The sequence below is a fragment of the Panthera pardus genome, unplaced genomic scaffold (assembly GCF_024362965.1).
Source record: "Panthera pardus isolate Hobbes unplaced genomic scaffold, ASM2436296v1 HiC_scaffold_13, whole genome shotgun sequence".
Classification (NCBI taxonomy): Eukaryota; Metazoa; Chordata; class Mammalia; order Carnivora; family Felidae; genus Panthera; species Panthera pardus.
The window spans coordinates 113975278-113998559 of NW_026526688.1; the positions used below are offsets into that span (position 1 = coordinate 113975278).

The 23282-nt window shown below is 37.4% G+C and overlaps 1 protein-coding gene across 1 annotated transcript in view; it reads left to right on the forward strand.

Annotated features, from left to right (window-relative positions):
* The window catches only part of COL25A1 (collagen type XXV alpha 1 chain), a 472824-nt gene that overhangs the window by 368659 nt on the left and 80883 nt on the right, over positions 1–23282 (forward strand). Inside the window, exons 12-15 of the mRNA XM_019417196.2 lie at positions 1806–1850; positions 17262–17315; positions 19636–19662; positions 22069–22113. Of these exons, the coding sequence (XP_019272741.1) occupies positions 1806–1850; positions 17262–17315; positions 19636–19662; positions 22069–22113 (171 nt within the window). The remainder of the gene's footprint in view (positions 1–1805; positions 1851–17261; positions 17316–19635; positions 19663–22068; positions 22114–23282) is intronic.

Genomic DNA, 23282 nt, shown 5'->3' on the forward strand with positions numbered 1-23282 from the left:
TAGGTGACTTCCTGATTGTCATTTCTCAGTCATCAGAATTCACCATTACATTCTGATGGAAAGAGTCTAGTGCTTCTAAAATAACATCAGTACTACAGTAGTAAATATATCAATAGCAGGTAGATGGCCCGCTGCCAACAAAATATCGCTAAGTCTCCATTCCCTGTTACAACTCCCACCTCACAATGGGGGGAACAGGGATATTTAACCTGCAGAAAACTAAAGAAAACAATTGTGTTACAACAGGTGGAAAAGTGATTATTCTTTATCTTTGGAATCCATCAAAGATAGAGACTTCTTATCCCCCAAGTGCTGGGCATGTGGCATCTGTTGAAACATAATCCTACAAACCAAGTAAAAGCCAATGAGTTGTGAGACAACTTGTGTATAAGAACACTTTGTCCTGCGCAATAATGTCTCTATTAAGCATGGTGTGAAATTGTAAAGCTACCCTAATCCATATGCAACCAGGATAAAATTACTGCCTGAGGCTTCAGGAAGTCTTTTAATGACCCACTCGATATAATTACCAAAAGCACTAAGGAACTTGCTATCTCAATTTGTTTTGCAAATAATAACTATACATATTTTTTCATGACTATGTTTTTAATAGACTTTCTCTCTCAGAGCAGTTTCAGGTTTATATTTACTCTTTTTAAAAAAAAAAAACCTTTTCCCATTATTACTAAAGAAATTTAATATTGTACATCAACTTAGGAAAATCTAGTGTGAGACAAAGAATAAGCACATTTTATTTAAAAATGGTTTCTCCAGAGCCTGAAAGGGAAATGACATCACTATTTTAAAACATTTGTTGGGGCGCCTGGGTGGCTTAGTTGGTTAAGCATCCAAATTTTGGTTTTGGCTCAGGTCACGATCTCATGGTTCGTGGGATTGAGCCCCACATCGGGCTTTGTGCTGACAGTGCAGAACCTGCTTGAGATTCTCTCCCTCTCTGTCTGCCCCTCCCTGTGCATGCACTCTCTCTCAAAATAAATAAACTTTAAAAATAAAGTAAAAAATAAAAACATTTGTTAATGTTTCTATATCCAGGTAAATGTCATAGATTTTTTCAGGTGACATTAGGTTTCTTATCCTCAGTTCATCCCACCTGTGTCCAACTATTCATAATCATCCATACACATGTACATCCATGTCCCAGTGGGCATGCACATACACACACTTAACAATATTTGATGTACTGTTGTGTTATTCCTACTCCCTGTTTAACATTTGTAACACCTTTTCTAGTATTTAGGCAACATATTCACACTCACATGGCTTAAATGTACTCCCTGAAAGTCTGGGAGAAAATGCTTCAAATACAACAAACTTGAGTTTACAGTATGGATCTCCTTTTTGACTAATTATGGAACAAGTGATTATTATTTTAATTACCTTTTGTGTTATGGTATTTAAACTCATGAAATTCAAGAGTTACTGTTACTGCTAGGTTTTTCCAGATGGAACTAAACCAATCTGTTTCTTAAAAGCACCCAAATTTAGAGCCAGATGTCTTTCTGATCACTGTAGATCTCAATTTGTGATGTGAATTTCTTTAAAATCATATTAGGGTTAAGTGGATATTTGGAAACATGGTTAAATTTAACTGCATAGTTTCTGGGAATGCTTGATAATCTGCTTACATTATATATTTGAATACAGTGGATAAGATCTGAAAAACTTAGCCTCCCACACATGTTTTAGCAAAGTAAAGTTATGGCTGACATAACTAATAGAATATAAATTTAGACTTGAAATATTTTGTGATTACATCTACTTAATTCAATCATGTCTCTACTTAGGGTTCTGTTGGAATGCCTGGAATTCCAGGGGTGAATGGTCAAAAGGTAAGTTCTATAGAATATTTTTGATGATTTTAGGGGGATTCAAATCACAGAATTATTCTAGTCGGTAATGTTAGTAAAAAGTTTACATACTTATAAAAACATGACATATGCTTTTGAAATATGGGGACGTTATGGTGCAAAAGATCAAACTAATTTAATTTCTAATGATACAGTAAATAGAAACTCTTAGAAAATTTTCCATTTTATTTTGATAAGTTTTGTAGGAGATACAACTATGTCTCTCTTATAAATATACATGGAATAGGAAAAACTTTGTGTTTAACATTAATTGTGATAAACAAAATATGCCCAGGTTATTCTTGTCATGACAAAAGTAACATGTATTATTTCCTTCATTAACAAAAGTTATTCTTACAGAAGGAGCCTATTGGAATATTCTGAATCTCGGAGCAAGCTCTTTTTACTGTTAAGAAAAATTAGGATTTAAATAGATTTGCCAAGCTCTGGTAGTACACTTTTATTGTTCTGTTAATAATGAGGGGAAAATAAAATAAGAAAACCCTGCAACTCTACATAGACGTGTGTGTGTGTGTGTGTGTGTGTGTGTGTGTGTGTGTGTGTGTGTATCTATTCTGCAACATACTTACCGGTTGGACAGAGAGCATCTAGCATCATCTCACAGGTGGGTCTGCTATTCTTTGCTCCCCAACAGTTCTGACTGGCTTTTCAATCTAAAATCTCTACAGAGACCAGGAAAGCCATAATGGCAGCTAACAAAGCCAGTCTACCAGGAGCCAGGGAGCTGGGCTAGGGACTTTCTTGCCTCCCTCAGAGTTTTTGGACTGGCCCTGTGAAATCTTGTGACCCATAAGCTGTGTTCAACAGAGAATTTTAAATCCATGCACTCTGGATTAAATTCTGAAAACATAGTGAGCCCAATGCTTACAGACAGAATAGTCCTATTAGTGACCTTTCCCATTTTGTCCATCTTTTCTTCTCTAATAAGACATTAACAATCACTATTTAAAATCTATCGAGTGGCTAGCAAAAGGCATGAGTCTGCCACGTAGAGGCCACATGAATTTTGGCCAAGTCCTTGAATTCTTTGGCCTCTGTTTCCTCATCTATAAAAGGGAGACAATAACAGTTTCTACCTGTTAGGGTCAATATGAGGATTAAATGGTAAGTAGACATGAAACCCTTATGACAGTGTTTGATTTTATAATTAAACTTTTCCTTCATTTTATTTTAATGAAATTCTGGAAATTTGACTGACCTGTGTCTTAAAAGAGGCTTGCTGCTTCCAGAATTACTCAATTCCTAGTGAAATTAATGTCCTCAACCAAAGCTTATGGTATCCTTTAGTCCACAACCAAGCACTGTGCAGCTATCAGCACTGAACTGCCCAGGTCACTGCTCTATTTTCCACTTAATAAAATGCATGTCTGTTTGCTTCACAAATCCTGGTGAAGAGCAAAGATTAACTTTCTATTTAGAACATTGCAGATCATGGAAGGAAACATAAAAATTTGAAAGTATATTCTCTCTCAGATGGATTTTAAAATTATTTAAGTCAAGATAATATTTACAGAGGACAAAATATAGATATAACAGGAATGTTTTTTAAATTGTAAAAAACAAAGCTTGTACACCTAATGTTTTTCTTTCTCTTCTTTGCTTTTCTTTTTTTTTCAACTTTGAGGCAATCATGAAAATTTATAGAAACCTTTAACCTGAAACAAAACAACTTTAAAACTGTCACATATATGTTTATGAAGACCACGTATTCTTTATTTTTGCAGAGGAAATATGCAATTTCCTTAGCAAGAGAAAGGAATGTGACATTTTCTTGTCCTAGTCACCAAGTTTAAATTATATTTCAAGGAAATAGACAGTTAATATTTGCAGTTTTATGTCTTGTTATACATCTTTGTGGCATTTTAAAGTGTTTTCTATAAGACCTAGGGAAGTTAAATAATTTCACACTTTTATTAAGGTATTAGCAAAATGTAGCTTAAGATTGTTTCTTCTTACTCCATGGGATTTAACCTAAAACTTTGCGAATGAAATTTCTGTTAATGCTAGTCATTATCTAATATTTGCTATATCATCTTTAGGAAAATAAAGTGCAAAAACTCTGAGTCCCTTTCATTGAAATAACAGGTCATTGAGACAGTAAAAAAAAAAAAAAGCTGGAAATAGAGTAATAATTCTGTACTTAAGCATATGAAATGTGTTTTGGATCTCTATAATTTGTTTTTCTAAGAAAAGAGCTTACAATGATATAATTTTTTAAAGCACCTAAATGTTCTCAAACTGTCTTAAGAAAATATTTTTTCCTACATCACAATTTCACTTTTCCAAAGAAGTACTTTTGTTGCTCAGAAAACAGTTTTCAGATGATTAATGAAGATCTGATTTCTAAGCCATCAGAAATACAACAAATAACAACTATAAAATAGAAAGATTTTTTCCTTATAAAAAAGAAAGAAAAGTAAACTGTTTTAAGAATATATTTTGTTTGTTTTCCATCCATTCAGATTGACAAAACTGGTGATTGGCTTTGGCCAATAAACTTGGTAGTGAGTTTTTTTTTTTTACACTATTTTCCTTCAAATATTGGCACTGTAACTGCTAATCTAAATATTTCCTATTTTTGTAATGTCTTCCAGTTATTCAGATTGTATTAGGAGAAAGGACTTACATAAGCAGGAACATGGCATTAAACCCTAATCTAGCTCTTTCTGGCATCACAATCCACAAAGGGCTCCCAAGTATCCTTCTGTGAAATGTGTGGTAGGAAAAAGTGTGGACTCTGCAGTCAGAGAGAGAATGCTTCAGATCCTCATCCTCATTTGGACAAGTTACATAATGTTTTTAAGGCTTGGGTGTAAAATGTAAACACAGACCTTGCAGTATTAACCAGATGATGTCCCTAAAGTGAACGCGATGTTATAGATGCTCAGTACATGTTATCAAGTATCTATAGTAGCAGTAGCAGTAGTAGGAGTAGGATTGTGCTATAAGAATTTCAGCAAATGAGTCCTAGGTTTATCCTCCAGCAGGGAGCAGAAGCCAGCTGAATCATGATAGGAAGAATATGAATATGCAAACAGACCCAGGAAGGTAAAATCTTTCTCTGTCCCCCGGCTCTCTCTCCACTCACCTGCCCAGGAGCGCTGTCCTGGCAGCAGGATGCCCTGTGCGTTCACCTCATGTGCAGCCTTTGAAAGACCCTTTTCCTGTCGGGGCTCAAGGCAGTTTCATTTGTAAAATGAGAGCTGTACTAATTTGTTTCTAAGTCTCTAAGAGATAAAGTCACCCGTGTCTCATTTCCAATTCAACCAGCTTCTAGCATTCTCTGTTCCCAATTCTGCAAGCTGTTGTTTCCATAATTTAGATTTGTTGCCAGCAGCCAAAGTAGTTGGGGCACAGTTAATACAAAGTCTCACCTAAAAACATGAAATGTTATCCTCTTCTTCTCAGCTAATCGTATTGGACACAAAAATTTTGTAATTCTCAAGAATAGATCTTGTTGGTTAAAGGTATAATTAACATTTTGTTTGTGGTCCAATATTCATTATCCCTGTCTCTCTGTCTCTGTCTCTCTCTCATACATACACACACCCACATGTATATATGAAGACATGTATATCTGAACATTTCCAAATTAAACCCTACTCCTCAGATATACTGGAGAAGTGGGAGATTTTAAAAATAATTTGGTAGTAGAACTGTCTTAAACTGAAGAATCCTTTGACAAAATAAATTGCTGTCTATAATTTTTGTATATGTGTGTGTGTGTATCAGAACTTTTTAAATCTCAGCTTTTATTAGGTGTTATTATCACCCCATATTTTTTACCCTTTCCATATTTTCACATTAATTGGCACTCATAAAAACAAATCATCATAATGACAGTTTACTTGCATAACAATCAGTGCCCAGCACTGTGCAAATGCCATCAAAGAGATCTAGGGACAAAGACAAAGTACTTTAAAAGTCTAATTGGTGCAGTTAACACCCTTGTCTGTTTGTTACTATGAAAATAATGATAAAGATTTTCAGGATTAAAAACCAATGGTTTTGTTTAAGCAAGCTAGAATTTTTCTCAGGCCCCACATTCCTAGAGATTGTCTCCAAAACAAAAGACAAACATCAGAAGATCTTGTTCACGTATTTTTCAAATATTTTCTAGAATTTATTATTTTTGAAACTTCAAAACATAATATAAATAAAAAATGATGTTAGTGTATCATCTATGAATCTATCTCAGATAGCTATGTGATTTTTAAGGAACATTAAATTTTAATTAGTTTATAGTTATGGTATTTAGAGTTCCTTTTCATCTCTTATCCATGGGTCTCAGTTCTTCACTGACATTAATCCTCACAGCATACTTCTAATGGCATTTTTATTGTAAGTATATTTAGAGAGCAGATAAATTGAAGCTCTCAGACTTCCAAAGGTCAAGTCATTTATTCAAGTCTATTAAGTGGGCTATTCAATGAACTCAGTATTTTTTATTCTTGATTCACTTACTTTAACAACTAAATACACTCTTCTTTGGCTGCCTTGGATCTAACATTAAATAGTCTGAATTAAATTCCTGAAGAATTTGAATATATTATGTTCTGTTTGTTTTCTGGTTGGTTAGCTTAAGATTTTTCTATCACAGAATTTACTCAGTTATCCATTATCCAATACAGTTGTGAAGATATTCAGAGTAAATGAAATAAGTGATTTCTGATTCCAGATTAATGAATAATTCAGGGAAAGTATCTTACAGCAATTCAATCATGTTGCAGGTTAAAGTTGAGACAAATTATTTTTATTAATTTTTCTATTTCCTACAGTTAGCAATTATGTACCTTAGAATTCTAAGAACGCGTGACTTTTTTCTCTAGTAATTGTAACAATAGGATGCATCCTTTCTTCTTAAAGAAATACCATCATTTTCCTATTACAGGACATCCCAAGTAGTCAAATCACTTCATCCCTGAATGTGATTCGTACATTCTCAGGCATTTTTATATATAAGCTTACTCTTAAAGAGACTTTTCATTCAATTTTACTTGTTAAGTGGAACAAACAGTGTTTCTATTCTTTATGTAATTAACTTTGAGTTCCTTTAAAGAGGAGTGATAAGTTAGTTATAAGAGGTAGTTTAATGTTGACTTGAAATAAATCAAGTGTAGTAAAGATTTTTTAAAACTACTTTCCCCCTGACTTCTTTTCGGCATGTTACTTTAGAATTTGATAATAATTATCATTCTACTAAATTCTGTTATTCCACTAAAATATTGGGAGAGGGGAGGAACAAAACATGAGGGATGGGATTCCTAGGAAAAGGGGTGTAAGAGAAGGCAAGCTGCTCACAGGCTGTTGCAAAACAAACAATAAAGCAAACGTGTTTGAATTATGATATCATCAAGTCCACTTATTTTCCATTTTAATTGAAAAGAGTATGTTTTGTAGAAAGGATCACAAAAATGCTGATTTACTAGATCTGATTCACTTGCATACATAATCTGGGAAAGCTTTTTTTTTTTTTTTTTTTTAACTTCCCATAAATGTATCCACAGATTCACTTGCTGATTTTTTCAATCATCCGTTCAGCCCTTACTCCTAAGTGCCAGGCACCATCTGAGCACTGACATTAAAGCTGTCTCTGCCATCATGGAATTTGCAGCCTAACTGGGGATGGGGACATTGAATGAACAGTTATACTAAAAAACGGTTACATTGCAGTATGAATGTGGCATAGTAGCATAGGGCAGCCCAGCCTAGTGCAGAGGGCCAACTAATGCTTCTCTGAATAGGTAAGTGACTATAAGCGAGACCTAACAGGTGAGTGGTATTTGGCAAGGGGAGAGAAACTACCTCTATGGTGCAGTACTTACAAATTAAATTGCAGACCACCTTGGTCTTAGAATTTGGTTTCTAAAACACTGTATGATCAACTACTGTGGGGCTTTTGTGTTCATCATGGTCTACCTTCTCTCCAAGCTTATGACCTTTAAAATATTAAATCAATGTAAGCCACAAAGCCTGTTCTTGTATCATAAGCTCTGACCTCTAAATGATACTCTGGATTTTGGAAACTTGTATTAAGAATAAGGCTGCAATGAAATAACGTATTGTGACAATCCTAACAGGTTAGCATCTACCCAATTCCATCTATTTGATACAAGCCCACATTGTCAAATGGATAGTAACCATTTTCCAACTGTGAGATAGCATCAGTGGGATTAATTTATGAGAAATCGAATTTCTTTCAGGATTCCCTTCTCTGCCTTCTCGCCTAATGCAGACAACACAAGCGTGCAGTTTATAATAAATACTAACATGTATTCAGCATTTACTGTCAGGCACTGTCCCTGGTGTTGTGTGCAGAATAGCTCACTTATTCCTCATAACAATACTATGAAGGGAGAACTAGCATTATCTCCTCTTTATTAATGAGGAAATGGGAGCGCAGAAAGGGTAAATATTTTGTCCAGAGTTACCGAGGTGTTTGTGATGGAGTTCAGCATCAAAACCAGACAGTCTGATCTGACTGCACAAGCCTCTGGTTCCACCATTGACAATGAGGATCTTAAATTCAGAATATCTCAGCTCTGCCATTCAGTATTTGTATGACCTTGGGCAAGTTACCTACCTTCTCTGAACCTTAGTGTCTTCGTTTATCAAATGAAGATTATAATATTTACCTCAAAATTTAATCAGAAAAAAAGTAATAAATGTAACTTTTTAAAATATGTTAAATATTTTTAAATAAAATATTAAATAAGGATAGACTATGTTCCTCTCTGTTTTAGGGGCATTAATAACTCCATGACTCAGAAGTCTCCTGGGTGTATAAGCAAATGTTAGTAAGAACTATTATTTCTTTCTACGACTCTTCAAAGGTCTTTAGAATTTTTCCAGTTGGACATAACCACTTAACATTTCTATTAATAATTAGACACATTCTCTTCCCAAGAAAAAAAGGGAATTTATCACTCAAACTATACATAGATCATTAAGAACTATGCTTTAGGAAAGAAGAAATTAGCTGGGTTTTAAAACCTTAAAAAACGGATATATTATTGAAGGCACATTATGTTGCAAGTCCTAGAATACTTAACAGAACTACTTATGAAAAATAAAGGTGTTTCTTGGTCAGAGAACTTGAAAGTCTGGCACTGATGAGGGATTCAGCTTTGCTTTGCTCTGGCAACTAAACCTTATCACTGAGAATCCAGATTCTTTCCTGTCTTCGCCCCGGCCTCCTGGCTGCGGCCTTCACCCTAGCGCCTGCTCTCCCCTTGGTTGCTGGGTGGCTGCTAGTCACGCCTGGGGATTCATTCTTTCCTACCAACATGCAGAGCGTGAATGAGTGTTTTCCCCCAAACATCCCACAAAACTTCGGAGTTTCTGTGTAAGTGGGCACACAGAGGTCATGGCCTCTCCCTCCTTCCCTGCCTATGAAAATGCCAGACGCTGATTAGCTACTACCACTGCGATTTCTTTTCTAGCCGTCCCAGTTCCACGGGAAGTTGCAAGAATTGTCACTAATTGTCTAAGGTAGAAGACATTTGTGTTAACACAAGGAAGCGGAACAGCTATACTATATCTGATTTATCCCAGTGCCAAGAAACTCTTCCACTTCACACAGCCCCCTTTATCCTATTTTGATTATTTCTTCCCCAAACAGAAGACTTTGTTCTTAATCTTTTTTTCCCTGTGAAAGTACACACGGTGAATAATTTTATATATATATGGAAAAGACAACCCTATGTGGCACCGTGCTCTCTGGCTGGTGTTTGCTCATTTTGGTACCTTTTATAAGTTATTTCAAAATGAAATGCTGGATAGTGTTTCCTTTAGACCCAGGCAAGCAGTGATTCTCATCTTGCCTGTTCTGTTCTTCCTGTGTGACCCTCCCCACAGTGTGAGGAGTCCACAGGGCCAAGGAGGCATGCCTACTCAAAGCCCAATCTCCCCACTTCTGAATCCTGTCCCAGGCACCTAACGACCCAGGAATTCCTGCCCCAACTGTCCTGATTCTACTTTCAATGCCTGTATTGGTCTCTTCTCCAGGTCCATATTCCCATGAGTAACCACAAACTGGCGTGTGCACACCTGAACCTGTGTGACCTTGGAGCAGCTATCGATAGGGAGCTGTGGGCAAAGCTTGCAGGCTATGATATTCACACACAACCCCCCAGGCCCTTGGTGGTGAATAATAGGACTAGGGTTAAGAAGAGAAGGGAGGATATTAGCCCTGTGGGGTCATCCATGTGTACTTCTGCTCAAACCTGACCTTCAAATCTTAAGGGTGTGCTCAAGGCACATGATTTTCATTTATGTAAATTTCACCCAAAATAACACAACTTAGCTGTTTTCTGTGAGCACTAAATTCTTAGCTATCTCTTTGCATCCGAATTTCTTTGTTCAAATTGTATTTTGTACATTTATGTCTACATTAGCAGTACAAAAAGTAAAAAGTCACTAGCAGACTTATTTCTGAAATAGTCCATACCATAATATTATCGATACAATTGCCATGTTTACTTATTTTACAGTTTTAGACATTTGTATTTATTTATTTTTTTAATAAAGTTTATTTACTTATTTTTAGAGAGAGGGAGAGAGAGAGAGAGAGAGAGAGAGAGAGAGAGAGAGAACACAAACAGAGGAGGGGCAGAGAGAGAGAGGGAGAGAGAGAATCCCAAGCAGGCTCCACGCTGTCAGCACAGAGCCCGACGTGGGGCTCCATCCCCAGAACCCTGAGATCATGACCTGAGCTGAAATCAAGAGTCAGATGCTTAATGGACTAAGCCACCCAGGTGCCCCATAGACATCTGTACTGGTTTTAAAAAGCATAATGAATGTTTGGTTACTAGGTTTAGTTTAGTTATGACTTTAATCACTTTAAGACCCATTTCAGGAAATTTTCTGAAATAGAATGTTTTTATTAAGCTGCTAGCTGATAGACCTGTCAACTTTCTACTCATTAGTATTCATATTACCAATGTGGGCAAGAGAGATTCTAATTTTAGGAAGTGATTTTGCTGATTAGATAAACAAGACAGAGCCCTCTACAGGACACATAACCAAACCCACCCAGGTTTTCTGGGTGTTCTTTGACCAAGTTACAAAGCTTCCTCTGCCTTTAGGCAAGAAGGAGGAAAAGAATTAGAGATTGAGCATGCAAGCAGAAGCCTTTTAGAAACTTCTAAATCATTTTACATTAGAGAGAGTGAAGCTGAATGCACAGGGTGGTCTAGGAAGGAAGAAAGGAAGGAGGAAGGTGAGATGGAAAGGGGAGATGAAGAAGCCAGCCAGATGAGGAAAACCACCTGCTCTGTGATGTGACACCTTCCCAGGAACACGAGATATTCAATCCTGAACACACAAAAGGCCTGCGGAGAGTAGGGTTCTGGAGGAAACTGGTGAAGAAACTGACTAAATCCATCTGAACTGGTCTGGGGCAAAACAGAGATGAACCCCAGCAGAAGGGTCACGGGGAGCATATCACGACTTCCTTCACCTGTGAAATCGGGCCTGGAGCCAAGTTTAATCAGGCGTCTGAGGAATAAGGAATCACCAGGTGACATCTGTAGTCCAACAACAACAACAAATAATAATAATAATAATAATAATATGTGGGTATCATGAGTTCAAGAAAATTTTCTAAGTAAATGAGGTACCTCGTTTACCTGAGGTAAATGACCACACATACAAGCTCTGAAAGAATCTCGTGGGAACTTTGGACGACATGATAATTCATGGAACCAGCACTGCACCAGCTACTGCTCACCCTCCATTTGAGGCACAGGGGTGCATGAAGGAGCAGATAGAAGAATATATGGAAATACATAGAAGGGCCAGTCTCTGTACCCACAGGCAGAACTGTGGCAGCCTTTGGTGCTCTAGGCACCTTTCCTCTGACAGAGTACTGGAAGAGCTCAGGAGCATGAGCCCCTTGGAAGCCATGAAAGTTCTGCTCATTCAAGGCATCCTGCCCCTCACAGGACTCCTTCCCCCAATGCACCCCACCCTTCACTTACCCCAAGCTGTTCCTTTGCTCTTCAGTTCTGATGTTTCAGACTAACCTATGTGACTGGAGAGGTCACTGTTGGGTTAACATCTCTCCCATCTTTTTCCTGGGTCCCCTTCTCTTTTCCCACCATTGCCTGCCTTGCTGTAGCTGAGACAAAGAGCCATCTCTTGCCACCATGCTTGCAGGTTTTTCCAGTTTCCTAGAAGAGAAGTCTTGCTGTCTCACTCTCTCCCCAGGCCTATAAGCTGCACATCTTAATGTGGGCTTAATGTGTTTGCTTCTCCTGTATTCATTCCTTTCTCCAACATATATGTACTGAACAATTATTATGTTTAAGGTACCATTTCCAGGCAGTGTAGAAAGAGGAATGAACAAAATAGAGCAAGTCCATATTTTAGGGTGGTGAGGGGGTGGGGCGGGAAATAGGGTCACCAAATAGTATACAGGATGCCCAGTTAAATTTGACTTTCAGATAAACAACCCCTAATTTCTAATATGACTATGTCCCGTTCAGTGTTTGGAATATGTGTAACTTGAAAATTGTGGTGATTATCTGAAACTGAAATTTGAGTAGACGTCCTGTATTTTCTTTCTGAAACGCGGCATTCCTAGTAGGGGAGACAGATTTGAAACCGAACGAGTATACCTGGTGTGATAATTACTGCAACAAAGAGAATAAAGTCAGACAGTGGGCCTAGGAAGCGGTGGTGCCATGGTGTTGAGGTATCCAGGCAACCCCTGTGATGGGAGACATTTGAGCCGAGGCTGAAGGAGGTGACAGGTGTACAGACTGACACATGACTTTTCTAGAACATTAAAAACATTTAAAGATCGGGGCTAGAATTTTATGCTATAGTATCATGCTGTAAAATGCTACATTTCTATAAATTTCAAAATCTGTAGGTCATTTTGTATCCACCTTCGCCCAAGTTGGTGTTCATACTCATTTGTCATTAGGAAACTAGAGTAGAAAACTAAACTAGAGTAAACTAGAGAGAAAAAATAGGAGTGGAGAGGGGCGCCTGGGTGGCTCAGTTGGGTAAGCGTCTGGCTTCAGCTCAGGTCATGATCTCGCAGTTTGTGAGTTTGAGCCCCACGTCGGGCTCTGTGCTGACAGCTCAGAGCCTGCAGCCTGCTTCAGATTCTGTGTCTCCCTCTCTCTCTGCCCCTCCCCTGCTCATGCTCTGTCTCAAAAATAAATAAAAACATTTTTAAAAAATTAAAAAAAAAATAGGAGTGGAGAGCAGAAACCCCATTTTCTTGACTTTTCCCCAAACGGTTATATCTAAATTTATTTATTTTGAAAGAAAGAGAGAGAGCACAAGCAGGGGAGGGCAGAGAGACTGAGAGACAGAACCCAAAGCTACTCTGCACCATCAGTGCAGAGCCCGATGTGGGGCTCAAACTCCTGAACCATGACATCATGACCTGAGCTGAGATCAAGAATTGGACACTTAATGGACCGCTCCACCCAGGCACCCCTTCCCCAAACAGTTGTATCTAAAAGTCCCTGTTGGGTGTCTCACTACTTTCAAAGAATCCTCCTCTACCGAGTGATATGTACCCAATTGCTGCCAAAGCCATTGAGACCCTGAAGCCTTATATAAGGGACAGCCACTTCGCACCATGACTGCCTGCAGAAGGGGACTAAATGTCTGTTCTGCTCACTCCTCAAGCCTTTGAGATCTCTCTGTGCACTGTGACAGTCAAGAAAAAAGGTCCAGTACACTTCAGTGTTTCATATGGGTTATCAGTGACCATTAGTCTTTATTTTACTGCCTGTGCACACCAACACACCAACCTCAGAAGTAGGAGAACGGCCTTAAGACTGATGCTATGTTCGCAGCATAAGGAGAGTCAGTGATATTATATCACTGTGACTGTTGTATGCTGACAGATCGTAGCTACACTTATGTGAGCATAGCATGACCTATAGAGAAGTTGAATGACTATGTTGTACATCTGAAACTAATATGATGTTGTGTGTTGACTGTACTCAAATAAAAAAGTTAAAAAATAAATGAAAAAAATAAACCTAAGGAAGAGCTAAACATCCCAGAAAAAAAAAAAAAAAAGACCAATGCCATGTTCTGATCAGAATAATTCTTTCCACCCATTACTGGTCCACATTCCTTGTAGTTATTTTCCTCTTCTGTTTGGATGAATTCTTTTTGAAAATGCAGTACTTAAACAAAATCAGTTTTGACAAGTGAATGTAAAATTATATTATGCTGAAAATTTTAAGCTACAGCTCATTGTAAATTCCCATTGCCAGAATAGAAAACAATTGCCATCAGGTAAGCAATATTATCACTAAATGACCTACTTCCCTTTAACACTCAGTTTCATAAGACAACTGCATTCCTTTCTTTCAGTATTCTTTCGAGTTGACCCTGATTAGCAGCACCTGAAATAATCGTAGGAGTCTTGAGTGATGTCTTACATTAGGGTTATAAAGAGCATTGGTTTGAGAGAGAGAGAGAGAAGGGAAGGAAAGAGGAAAGGAAGAAAAAGTAGCAAGCCAGCTTTCATAAAAGTTTTATAAAACTTTCATAAAAGTTGAACCCAACTTTTAGCTCAAATACACATGTTGTCATTTGGGAGTAATACATTGGGAATAGCTTTAGAATTTAAAATATAATAGAGAAAACTTTATCATTCTACCTGAAGTTTAGATGTTAGCTTCTGGTTTTTGTTATTACTCTTTTTGGAATGTCCTTCAGTATTTGTGAAATGCATTCAGAAATAGAGAGATACAAGGGTGCCTAGGTGGCTCAGTTGGTTAAGTGTCTGACTTCAGCTGTGGTCATGATCTCATGGTTTGCGAGCTTAAGCCTCACATCCAGCTCTTTGCTGACAGCTCAGACATATTTATAGAGGTGTTTGTTTTAGTTTATCTTTAATAGCGAAAATTAGAAACAACCTAAGTATTCAACTATTTGGGACAGATCAAACATATGATCGCACCTGACTTTGATGGATTATAAACTGTTCATAAGACAATCATGAATACTATGTGAAAATAAATATGTGGTATTAAATAATAAAAAAATAAGAACATCAAACTATGTAATAAGCTTACAAATGCTTGAAAATATGTAAGCATAAATAAAAAAGACTGGAAGGAAACAGGACAAAATGAAAACAATTTTGATAGAATTGGGTGCATAGGGTAATGGAATTATAGGTGCATTATTATTTTAACAATATATAAAATTTTTAAAAAGAGATCAAGTTTTAGTCCCTCAGTGTTCATATATTAAGGAGGATGTTAAGCAGATACCTAAGCAACGTCTGTCTTCCTTGCTTCAAAAATCTCAGCATGTGTTTTGTTCAGTTCCAGGGGCTTAACTACTTTTTTTTATTATTATTCTGGCTACCATGGTTATTCTTTGAAAGGCTAAACAAAGTTCATATTGTTTCCTGGCAGCATCTCTTATTTGCATTAAACCATGAGTTATGATATTAGTGCATCTTGTTGTCAATTCTTTGAAGAAAGCAGACTTGATAACTCATCTTCTGTTACATAGTAAATGATAGTCCTCTTTCAGGGTGTATTTTATTTCCAAGTTCTTACTCTTTGCCATGTACAAATAACCAGTCAAGATTTTCCTATAATGGTCATTGCTCTTCTGTCAACATTTTTGCCATTTATCCAAGGAAAGTGCAAGAGTTACAATTATACTGTAACTTTATATACAAAGCAGAAGTTCTTCCAGGAAGTTATGACTTTAGTAGAATATTTTTTGCTCTTCTAAAAGGATAAATAGGCTTCCTATTATTAGTTTATCTGGGAGGTTTACACAGCTCATCTTTATAGAAGTTACAGTTAAGTCAGGTTTCTATACATTCTGTGAGATCATTTATAACTGAGGAATATAAACCAATGATCATGAGGATAGAAATACTCCTTTGCATCCTCTCCCAATTTCTAAATACTTTCATTCATTCAGGAAGGCATCGTATTAAGAGCACAACCTCTTAAGCTAGATCATGAGAGTTCAAATCTTGGCTGCAGTCGTGTAAATCTAGAAGTTACTTAACCTCCCTGTGCCTTAGTTTCTTCATCTGTTTCATAGAGATAAGGTAATACTTACCTCATAGAAATTTGTGAGAATAAGTTGACAAATGTAAAATTCCTGGCACTTAAAATGGTACTATTATTACTAATGTACATGTTTGTGAAGCTGAGAGCACAAATACAAAAATGGCACAAATTCTGCTCTCCAGGTGCCATAGAAAACTCACTTAAAAATCAACTAAGTCTGCAGGGAACCTAAAACTGCTCTAAAAATAGTGTTGTTGTTGTTTTTAAATCAAGTAACAACTTTACTACCTTCAGTGGAAAGAAGAAAGCTATCCCATTGTTGGAGCACACAGTAAAGAGCTTTGGGAATGTTTGTAAGTGAAAATGAAATTCTAGTTGATCTTACTTTGAGCCACATGGAAGCATCGAGAGCCAGAGTATCTTACCTTTGCTTCTGGGCACTTTATGGACTTGTCCTCTTTAGAAAGCAATTGCTGGTTCAGAGCCCATGAAACTGGTAGACAACCTCTTCTTTCTTTTTCTTTTTTTTATTTAAAAATTTTTCTTTTAAGTTTATTTATTTATTTGGAGAGAGGAAGAGAATCCCAAGCAGGCTTCGCACTGTCAGCTGACAGCGTGGAACCTGATGCAGGGCTTGAACTCACAAACTGCCAAGATCATGACCTGACCCAAAGTCAAACGCTCAACCAACTGAGCCATCCAGGCACCCCTACAACCTCTTCTTTCTAAAAGGGAAAACTTTTCTGACCTAGTAACCACCATCTTTTTCCCAAATGCCTATTTATTACTCAATATGACAATGAGAACCACAGTTCTAAATGTTTTATTCTAATTATTTTTTACAGTGAAATTGAGAAACCAAAACCATTTTTACTTTTCACTCTGTGTCAAATGTGTCTAATTTTGCAGGTGTTCAAAGATGTGTATGTGCATTCAGCTTTAGACTGATTAAGTCTCATAATAATTTCATTTTTATGTTTCTGAGCTGATGAACCACTTAAAAGTTCTCCATCAGGAGAGATTATGTTTTCATATATCTTTAACTCATTCCACAAATGTTTATTTATTGCCTACAAGGTACCCAACATCATGCTAGATACTCATTTCCATTGGTAAGTTGCTTCAGCTTTCTTAATGAAGAAAAGACTGAACCAAGGAAATTAACCTGTTTTATTCTTGGTCCTGAGCACAGAGAATTTTAGACCAAATGAGCTAACTTGTATTTACATTAGTAGTCACTTTTTTTTCTCCCTACTTCTAGAGCACTGCTGGATAGCTATATCCTTTACTGATCTATATAATGTATGGATTTTGTCTATTTTATTTAATAGTATCTATTTTTTATTATGAGGGTGAGCCTGGGTTGCCTGGAACAGTAGGACAAAACGGAATACCAGGGCCAAAGGTTAGTACAAATAAAACCAAGCAGAATCATTTGAGACATGAGTTTTCATTCAACTGTAAACTGGAACTTTTTTTTTTAATATCCCACTGATTTTACTTGGATGGAATATTTGTCAATAGTAAAATATGCTGCAGTATAGAACTTTGTGACTAGTGACTAAATTATGTTTGTGACTCTCATTACCATTAAAAATGCAGAAAAACAAATAGAATAAGATTGTCAGAATCTTTATTCTGAGATACTTCAATAACATGAGAAGAAGCCCGTGTTTCAAATATGCCTGTTGTCATTTTGCTATTTAGTGAACATATTAAAATGTAGGCCATGTCCATACTGCCTAAAGTGTGCATAATATTTACAAGACTTACTAAAGATGATTTCACAGTGACACTGTGGCCTTTCTTCAATATTTGGTCACCTCCAACACTTACACAACATAACCAGTTAATCAAACGAAAAGTAGAATAAAGATGTGGCATGTGTGAGGGTTTTTTGAGATTTTTATTTTTTTTTAAGTAATCTCTACACCCGACATGGGGCTCAAACTCAACAATCCTGAGATCAAGAGTCACACGCTCCACTGACTGAGCCAGCCAGGCACCCCACGATGTGACACGTTTGAAATTTTAAAATGGATGTAGTCTGAATTACTAAATGGGGAAAAAATGTAATGAGGATTTTTGGGGGTTGAAAATTTTCTTTGTTTTTTGAAGAACAAATGAATCTGTTAAATATAAAACGATTGGTGACAGTTCAGTTTAAACCAAACAGGCAGACAAATCCCAAATCCTTTGATGAGTGAACATCCCTTGAAGTACATAACTAATGTCTAATCCCGTCAGCTGTGCTGGTGTGTATCCGTACCCACAGATGCCTGTCAGCTGATTTTACAGATCACATTGCTATTGACAGGCGCCTAGGACAGACCTAAAATTTATAGACCTGTCCTTTGTCTTGCAGCAAATACTCCTTCTGGGACTACAGCCATTCTCCTGTCTTCTCCCCTTTCTTGCTTCATGCTAAAAAGCCAAATGATAAGAGTTAATGCTTAATGCACGTTCTCAGTACTGTTCTTCTGTTGCCTAGCAACCATCAGGATGGATGTTGAGCAGTGAAAGGTGGCCAGAAATCTGGAAAGCCAAAGGGTCAGGCTGAGTCCCAGCAAATGAGAAGAGTCTTGCCTCTAAATTGATTTCGAGTGGTTTTTAGTTTAGAAAATACACAATAATCACCTGAAACCATTTTTTAGTGCAGTTTTATCTGATGGCAAAATTTACTGATGCTTTTTTCATAAGAGGAATATTATCATAATGTGTATGATTTATTTTAGAATTTTCCCACTCCATCACCTATGCCTTCCTGGGTAAAGTAAAAATAAGGATTCTCTTCAAAGCACAATTTAGCATTTTAGTCCTCATACTGTCCAGGAAATAATTTTGAATAAAGACATGCTCCTGAACTCACTTCAACTCTGCTCCATTCTAGTATTTTTCCTGAAGGTACCAACTCCTCCTAAAATACTCCTGATTTGGATCATGCTAGTTACCAGCAGGTTAAAGGGAGTTCATGACACCGTGAGGAGGTCCAAGTTTAGGACTGTGTTTATGATCATGTTTGAAGAAGATAGATTGGGGAACTACACAGACCCTAGACCCCTGCAATAATCCAGACACTGGGGGCTCCTTTGAGCAGAAGACCACGAAAGGATGTGTTGGCTCCCCTTATTGATTCTGAGTTTGGGCAGGTTAAAACTTGAAAACGAAGAAGCCGCTCAAGACATTAAATTGCTACCCACACTGGTCTTAATGCCCCCAAAGCTGGCTTCTGGAAGATAATCTTAAATATCTTTCTTTAGTCCTTTAAATTTTTTTTTCTTTTTTCAACGTTTTTAATTTATTTTTGGGACAGAGAGAGACAGAGCATGAACGGGGGAGGGGCAGAGAGAGAGGGAGACACACAATCGGAAACAGGCTCCAGGCTCCGAGCCATCAGCCCAGAGCCTGACGCGGGGCTCGAACTCGCGGACCGCGAGATCGTGACCTGGCTGAAGTCGGACGCTCAACCGACTGCGCCACCCAGGCGCCCCTCTTTAGTCCTTTAAAAACAAAGAATTAAGATTACATTTGATATTGATATCCATGCCCAATTCTTCAAGAAACTCATCTTACTATTTGTTTTTAATACAGCAATTCTATATTGCCAAAATAGAAAATGTCACATATAATTTGCTTAGTATATTCAATATCTCAATTTGTTTGGTGTTGTTTAATTGGGTGTTTTATAATTTAATGTGTCACTCAATCTTTGTTCTTTTGCTCAGGGAGAACCCGGAGATCGAGGAGAAAAGGTGAGAATGATTCTGCCTGTAATTATCTTTTTTCCTCCCTAAAGAGAGACTAAACCGAACTTATTTAAGTATGGATGGCTAGATAGCAATAGGTATAGATACATAGATAAAGATAGACATAACAACCACTGTTCTTGTCAAACTGTTAATTAGTAGAAGGAGAGAATAGTGTAGTTCTTATGTTTGGACAGAGATTTGGGTAAAATCGTTTAAAGAAATGGAAGGAAAGGGAGCAAATTTAAACATTCTATGTCAAGCTTTTAAATGTTTTTCAAAAATCCCTAGGCCTGCAAAATTTGTTTGCCTACTTGCTAACACCACTCCAATACTTTTCTAAGCATCCACATCTCTCCCTACTGCTTCTTAGGTCACTAAGTTAAGGGGATACAGATGTTTACCTGCAACAAATATACTGGGAATTGCCCCACAAAGAATTCCTATAAAAAATAAAAAAGAGAAACAAAAGGAGAAGAATGCCATATGTTAAATTTCTCACAGTCGTCCTTCCTGACTACTTTTGCGGGCGTCCTGATTATTTTTAGACTCCCCATGCATATTGTGGTGCTAATTTTCCTGGTTTTCATGCTATTTACTTTAATAGTGTTTGAGAAATGTACTGTCTGCGTAGGAAGCTACCAAGATAACTACATCTGATCCGATCTTTCTGACAAATTAATACTATCACCTCTAATCACCAAAGTAGTTAGTACATCTAAAGATCCAACAAACTTCTTGACTATAACTGTATTATTTGGCACTGTAAAACAAAAATTAAAAAGAGATTTATTTAAATGGAAGGAGAGCAAATCAGAGGGGAGAGCTCACTCAGACCCCTTCATTTCGTGACCACTCGGAGCCATTCTTTCTAATAAGAAAGTTTGTTGTGTCTGTTTTGCTTTTTAACAAAGGGATTGCCATGCAATCTTTTTAAAAGTATGCTAGTAGGCTGCCTTTCAAAGGTCTTTCATAATAGATTATCAGTACATTTATTTGGCATCCAACCAGTTTATTGTAATTAACTTGAAATTAACTAATCATCAGATGACTCTGTTGTGTAGAAATTAAGGAGGGAAAAGAAGGAGAGCCAGCGCCGTTCCGGGGATTCATCAGATGGAGGGGTTCCGGCTCGAGGGCCCGTGTGGGGTGTCCGGCACCACAGACAAATGCCTGAGCAGTTAGCTTCATACATATTTGAAACAAGAAAAGAAAATGGAGAGAAAAAAGTAAAAGTCTCTCTCCCCTACATCTCTTCCCTCTCCCTTGGAAACCATCAATACTTACCTCTTATTTAAAGGAAACTTTTAAATGATGGAAAAGTGACCTAATATGAAGCTAAACAAAAGGGCATTCCAGCCTGTGGAATCTAGCAACAATAATGCATTGTTATTGCTAACGGCTATCATTAGCAGCTCATGGTGTGTCCCCTACTGTCCTAGTTGCTTTACACACAGCATATTGTTTATTTCTTCTAATCCCATAAAGCATTCTTGCCCTTACGTTACACATGTGAAACGTGATGTAGGGAGAATTTCATTTGCCCGGTAGGTGCTGGAGCTGGGCTCAGTCTTTCTGGCGCCAACGTCCATGATGTTTCCACTATAACATGCTGTAAGACTTAAATTAAAGAATTCGGCATTGAAGGAATCAAAGCATGGATAATGAGTGAAGGATTTTTTTTTTTCTTCTAATGCATTGCTTTGTGGCGGAAGGGAGATGTCAGTGAGGGAAGAAGCACAGGAAATCTCAAAAATAAGCAAGAAAGCATAAAGTCTCCAATTTATTTTATTGTAATTATAAAAGAGAGAGTTTTCAAATAAAATCAAAAACATTCATTTCACAAATGCAAAACACAGAAGTGCAGATAAAATAATCTTCTGTCCACAGGTCTTGAGGGCTACGTCATGCATTTTGAAGCTTTGGAGATTTGACTTGAGCTGAACCTGAAGACAGAGTAGGATTTACACAGAGAGAAGGGAAAGGGGAGGGCAGGAACCCAGGTGGCAGGAATGGCAGGAGGAAGGAGACAGAGGTGGTAAGGCATGTGGCATATTGAGGGAATGGTCAGGAAAAAGGCTTTCTTACAGTGGCTCTTTGAGTAGAGGAGAAAAGAGATAGAGTTAAGGAGGCTTTAAGTACCAGCATGAGCTATTAGAAGTCAGAGAAAGTACTGCTTTCTGTTGATATCATAGAGTAGTTGGAAACAGTTCAGCTGTGTTCATTGCAATAAATTTTACGTGGGCCAGTTGGTATCAGGCAACTGCTTAAGTAAAAATGTGTCAGTTCTATAGAATATTCTCAAGAGATTTTAATATATAGTGCATATGAAAGCAAGCTTAAAATAATGAAAACTATTCTGTGTGTAATGTCACCAATATATTTTACATATATCACGTTTTCCCCCCTTAGGGAGATGCTGGAGAGAGTGGCCCCAAAGGTGACACAGGCGAAAAGGTACAGTTTGTGAAATATGAAAGGGTATGTGTATGAGCAAGAAATCTATTCCATGTATGTGAAAACAGAAGATTTTGAGTGAGGAAAGAGACTGACAGCTTAATATGGTAAGATGAGAGATAATTCTATGAGTTTGGAAAACATTTAAATATCCAATTTATAAAGATGATCATTCCACAAGCTCTTAGCTACAAATTTAAATATTAAAAAAAAATTTTTTTTAATGTTTATTTATGTTTGAGAAAGAGAGAGAGGCAGACTGCAAGCAGAGGAGGGGCAGAGAGAGAGGGAGAGGCGAAATCGGAAGCAGGCTCCAGGCTCTGAGCTGTCAGCCCATAGCCCGATGCGGGGCTCAAACCCACAAACTCTGAGATCATGACCTGAGCCAAAGTCGGATGCTTAACCGACTGAGTCACCCAGGCACCCCATAAATATTTTTAAAATAAAATGGGATGTCACAAATTCTAGATAATGTATAGCTAGGTTTCCAGTAATATGGCTTCCATGGAATAAAACCATTTATTCATGTGTAAATGGGGCACTACTCCCTTGATACTCAGAGATATAAAAATACAGTCTCTAGGGGCGCCTGGGTGGCTCAGTTGGTTAAGCATCTGACTTTGTCTCAGGTCATGATCTCATGGTTTGTGAGTTCGAGCCCCATGTCAGGCTCTCTGCTGACAGCTCAGAGCCTGGAGCCTGCTTTGGATTTTGTCTCCCCTTCTCTCTGTCCCTCCCATGCTCATGCTCCGTGTCTCTGTTTCTTAATAATAAATAAACGTTAAAAAATGTTTTTAAATAAAATAAAGTTTCTAAAGTGATTCCATTTATTGCAATTTGGTTAGAGAACATGTCACAGGATTGGGATGAGATTTAAAAGTTTGAAAGTAAATGTCATTTGATTACAGCCTCTAATGCAGTCTTGAAAATTTGCCTCAACTTGAAATCTACTAAATTCAGATATTTTGTCAGCCTTCTCATTCACTTTTTTCATCTTTTAAACCATTATTAGTGTTTATATTCCAGTGGTCTTGTGGTTCATCTTCCATCCTCTTTTCATACTGCTCTCCCCATCTATTATTATAGCTTTTGTTTGGATTCATACTTTATATACATCTCTGACATAGGAAGGGCCTTTTATTTCACTTGTGCTGGATGCTAAGAATTAA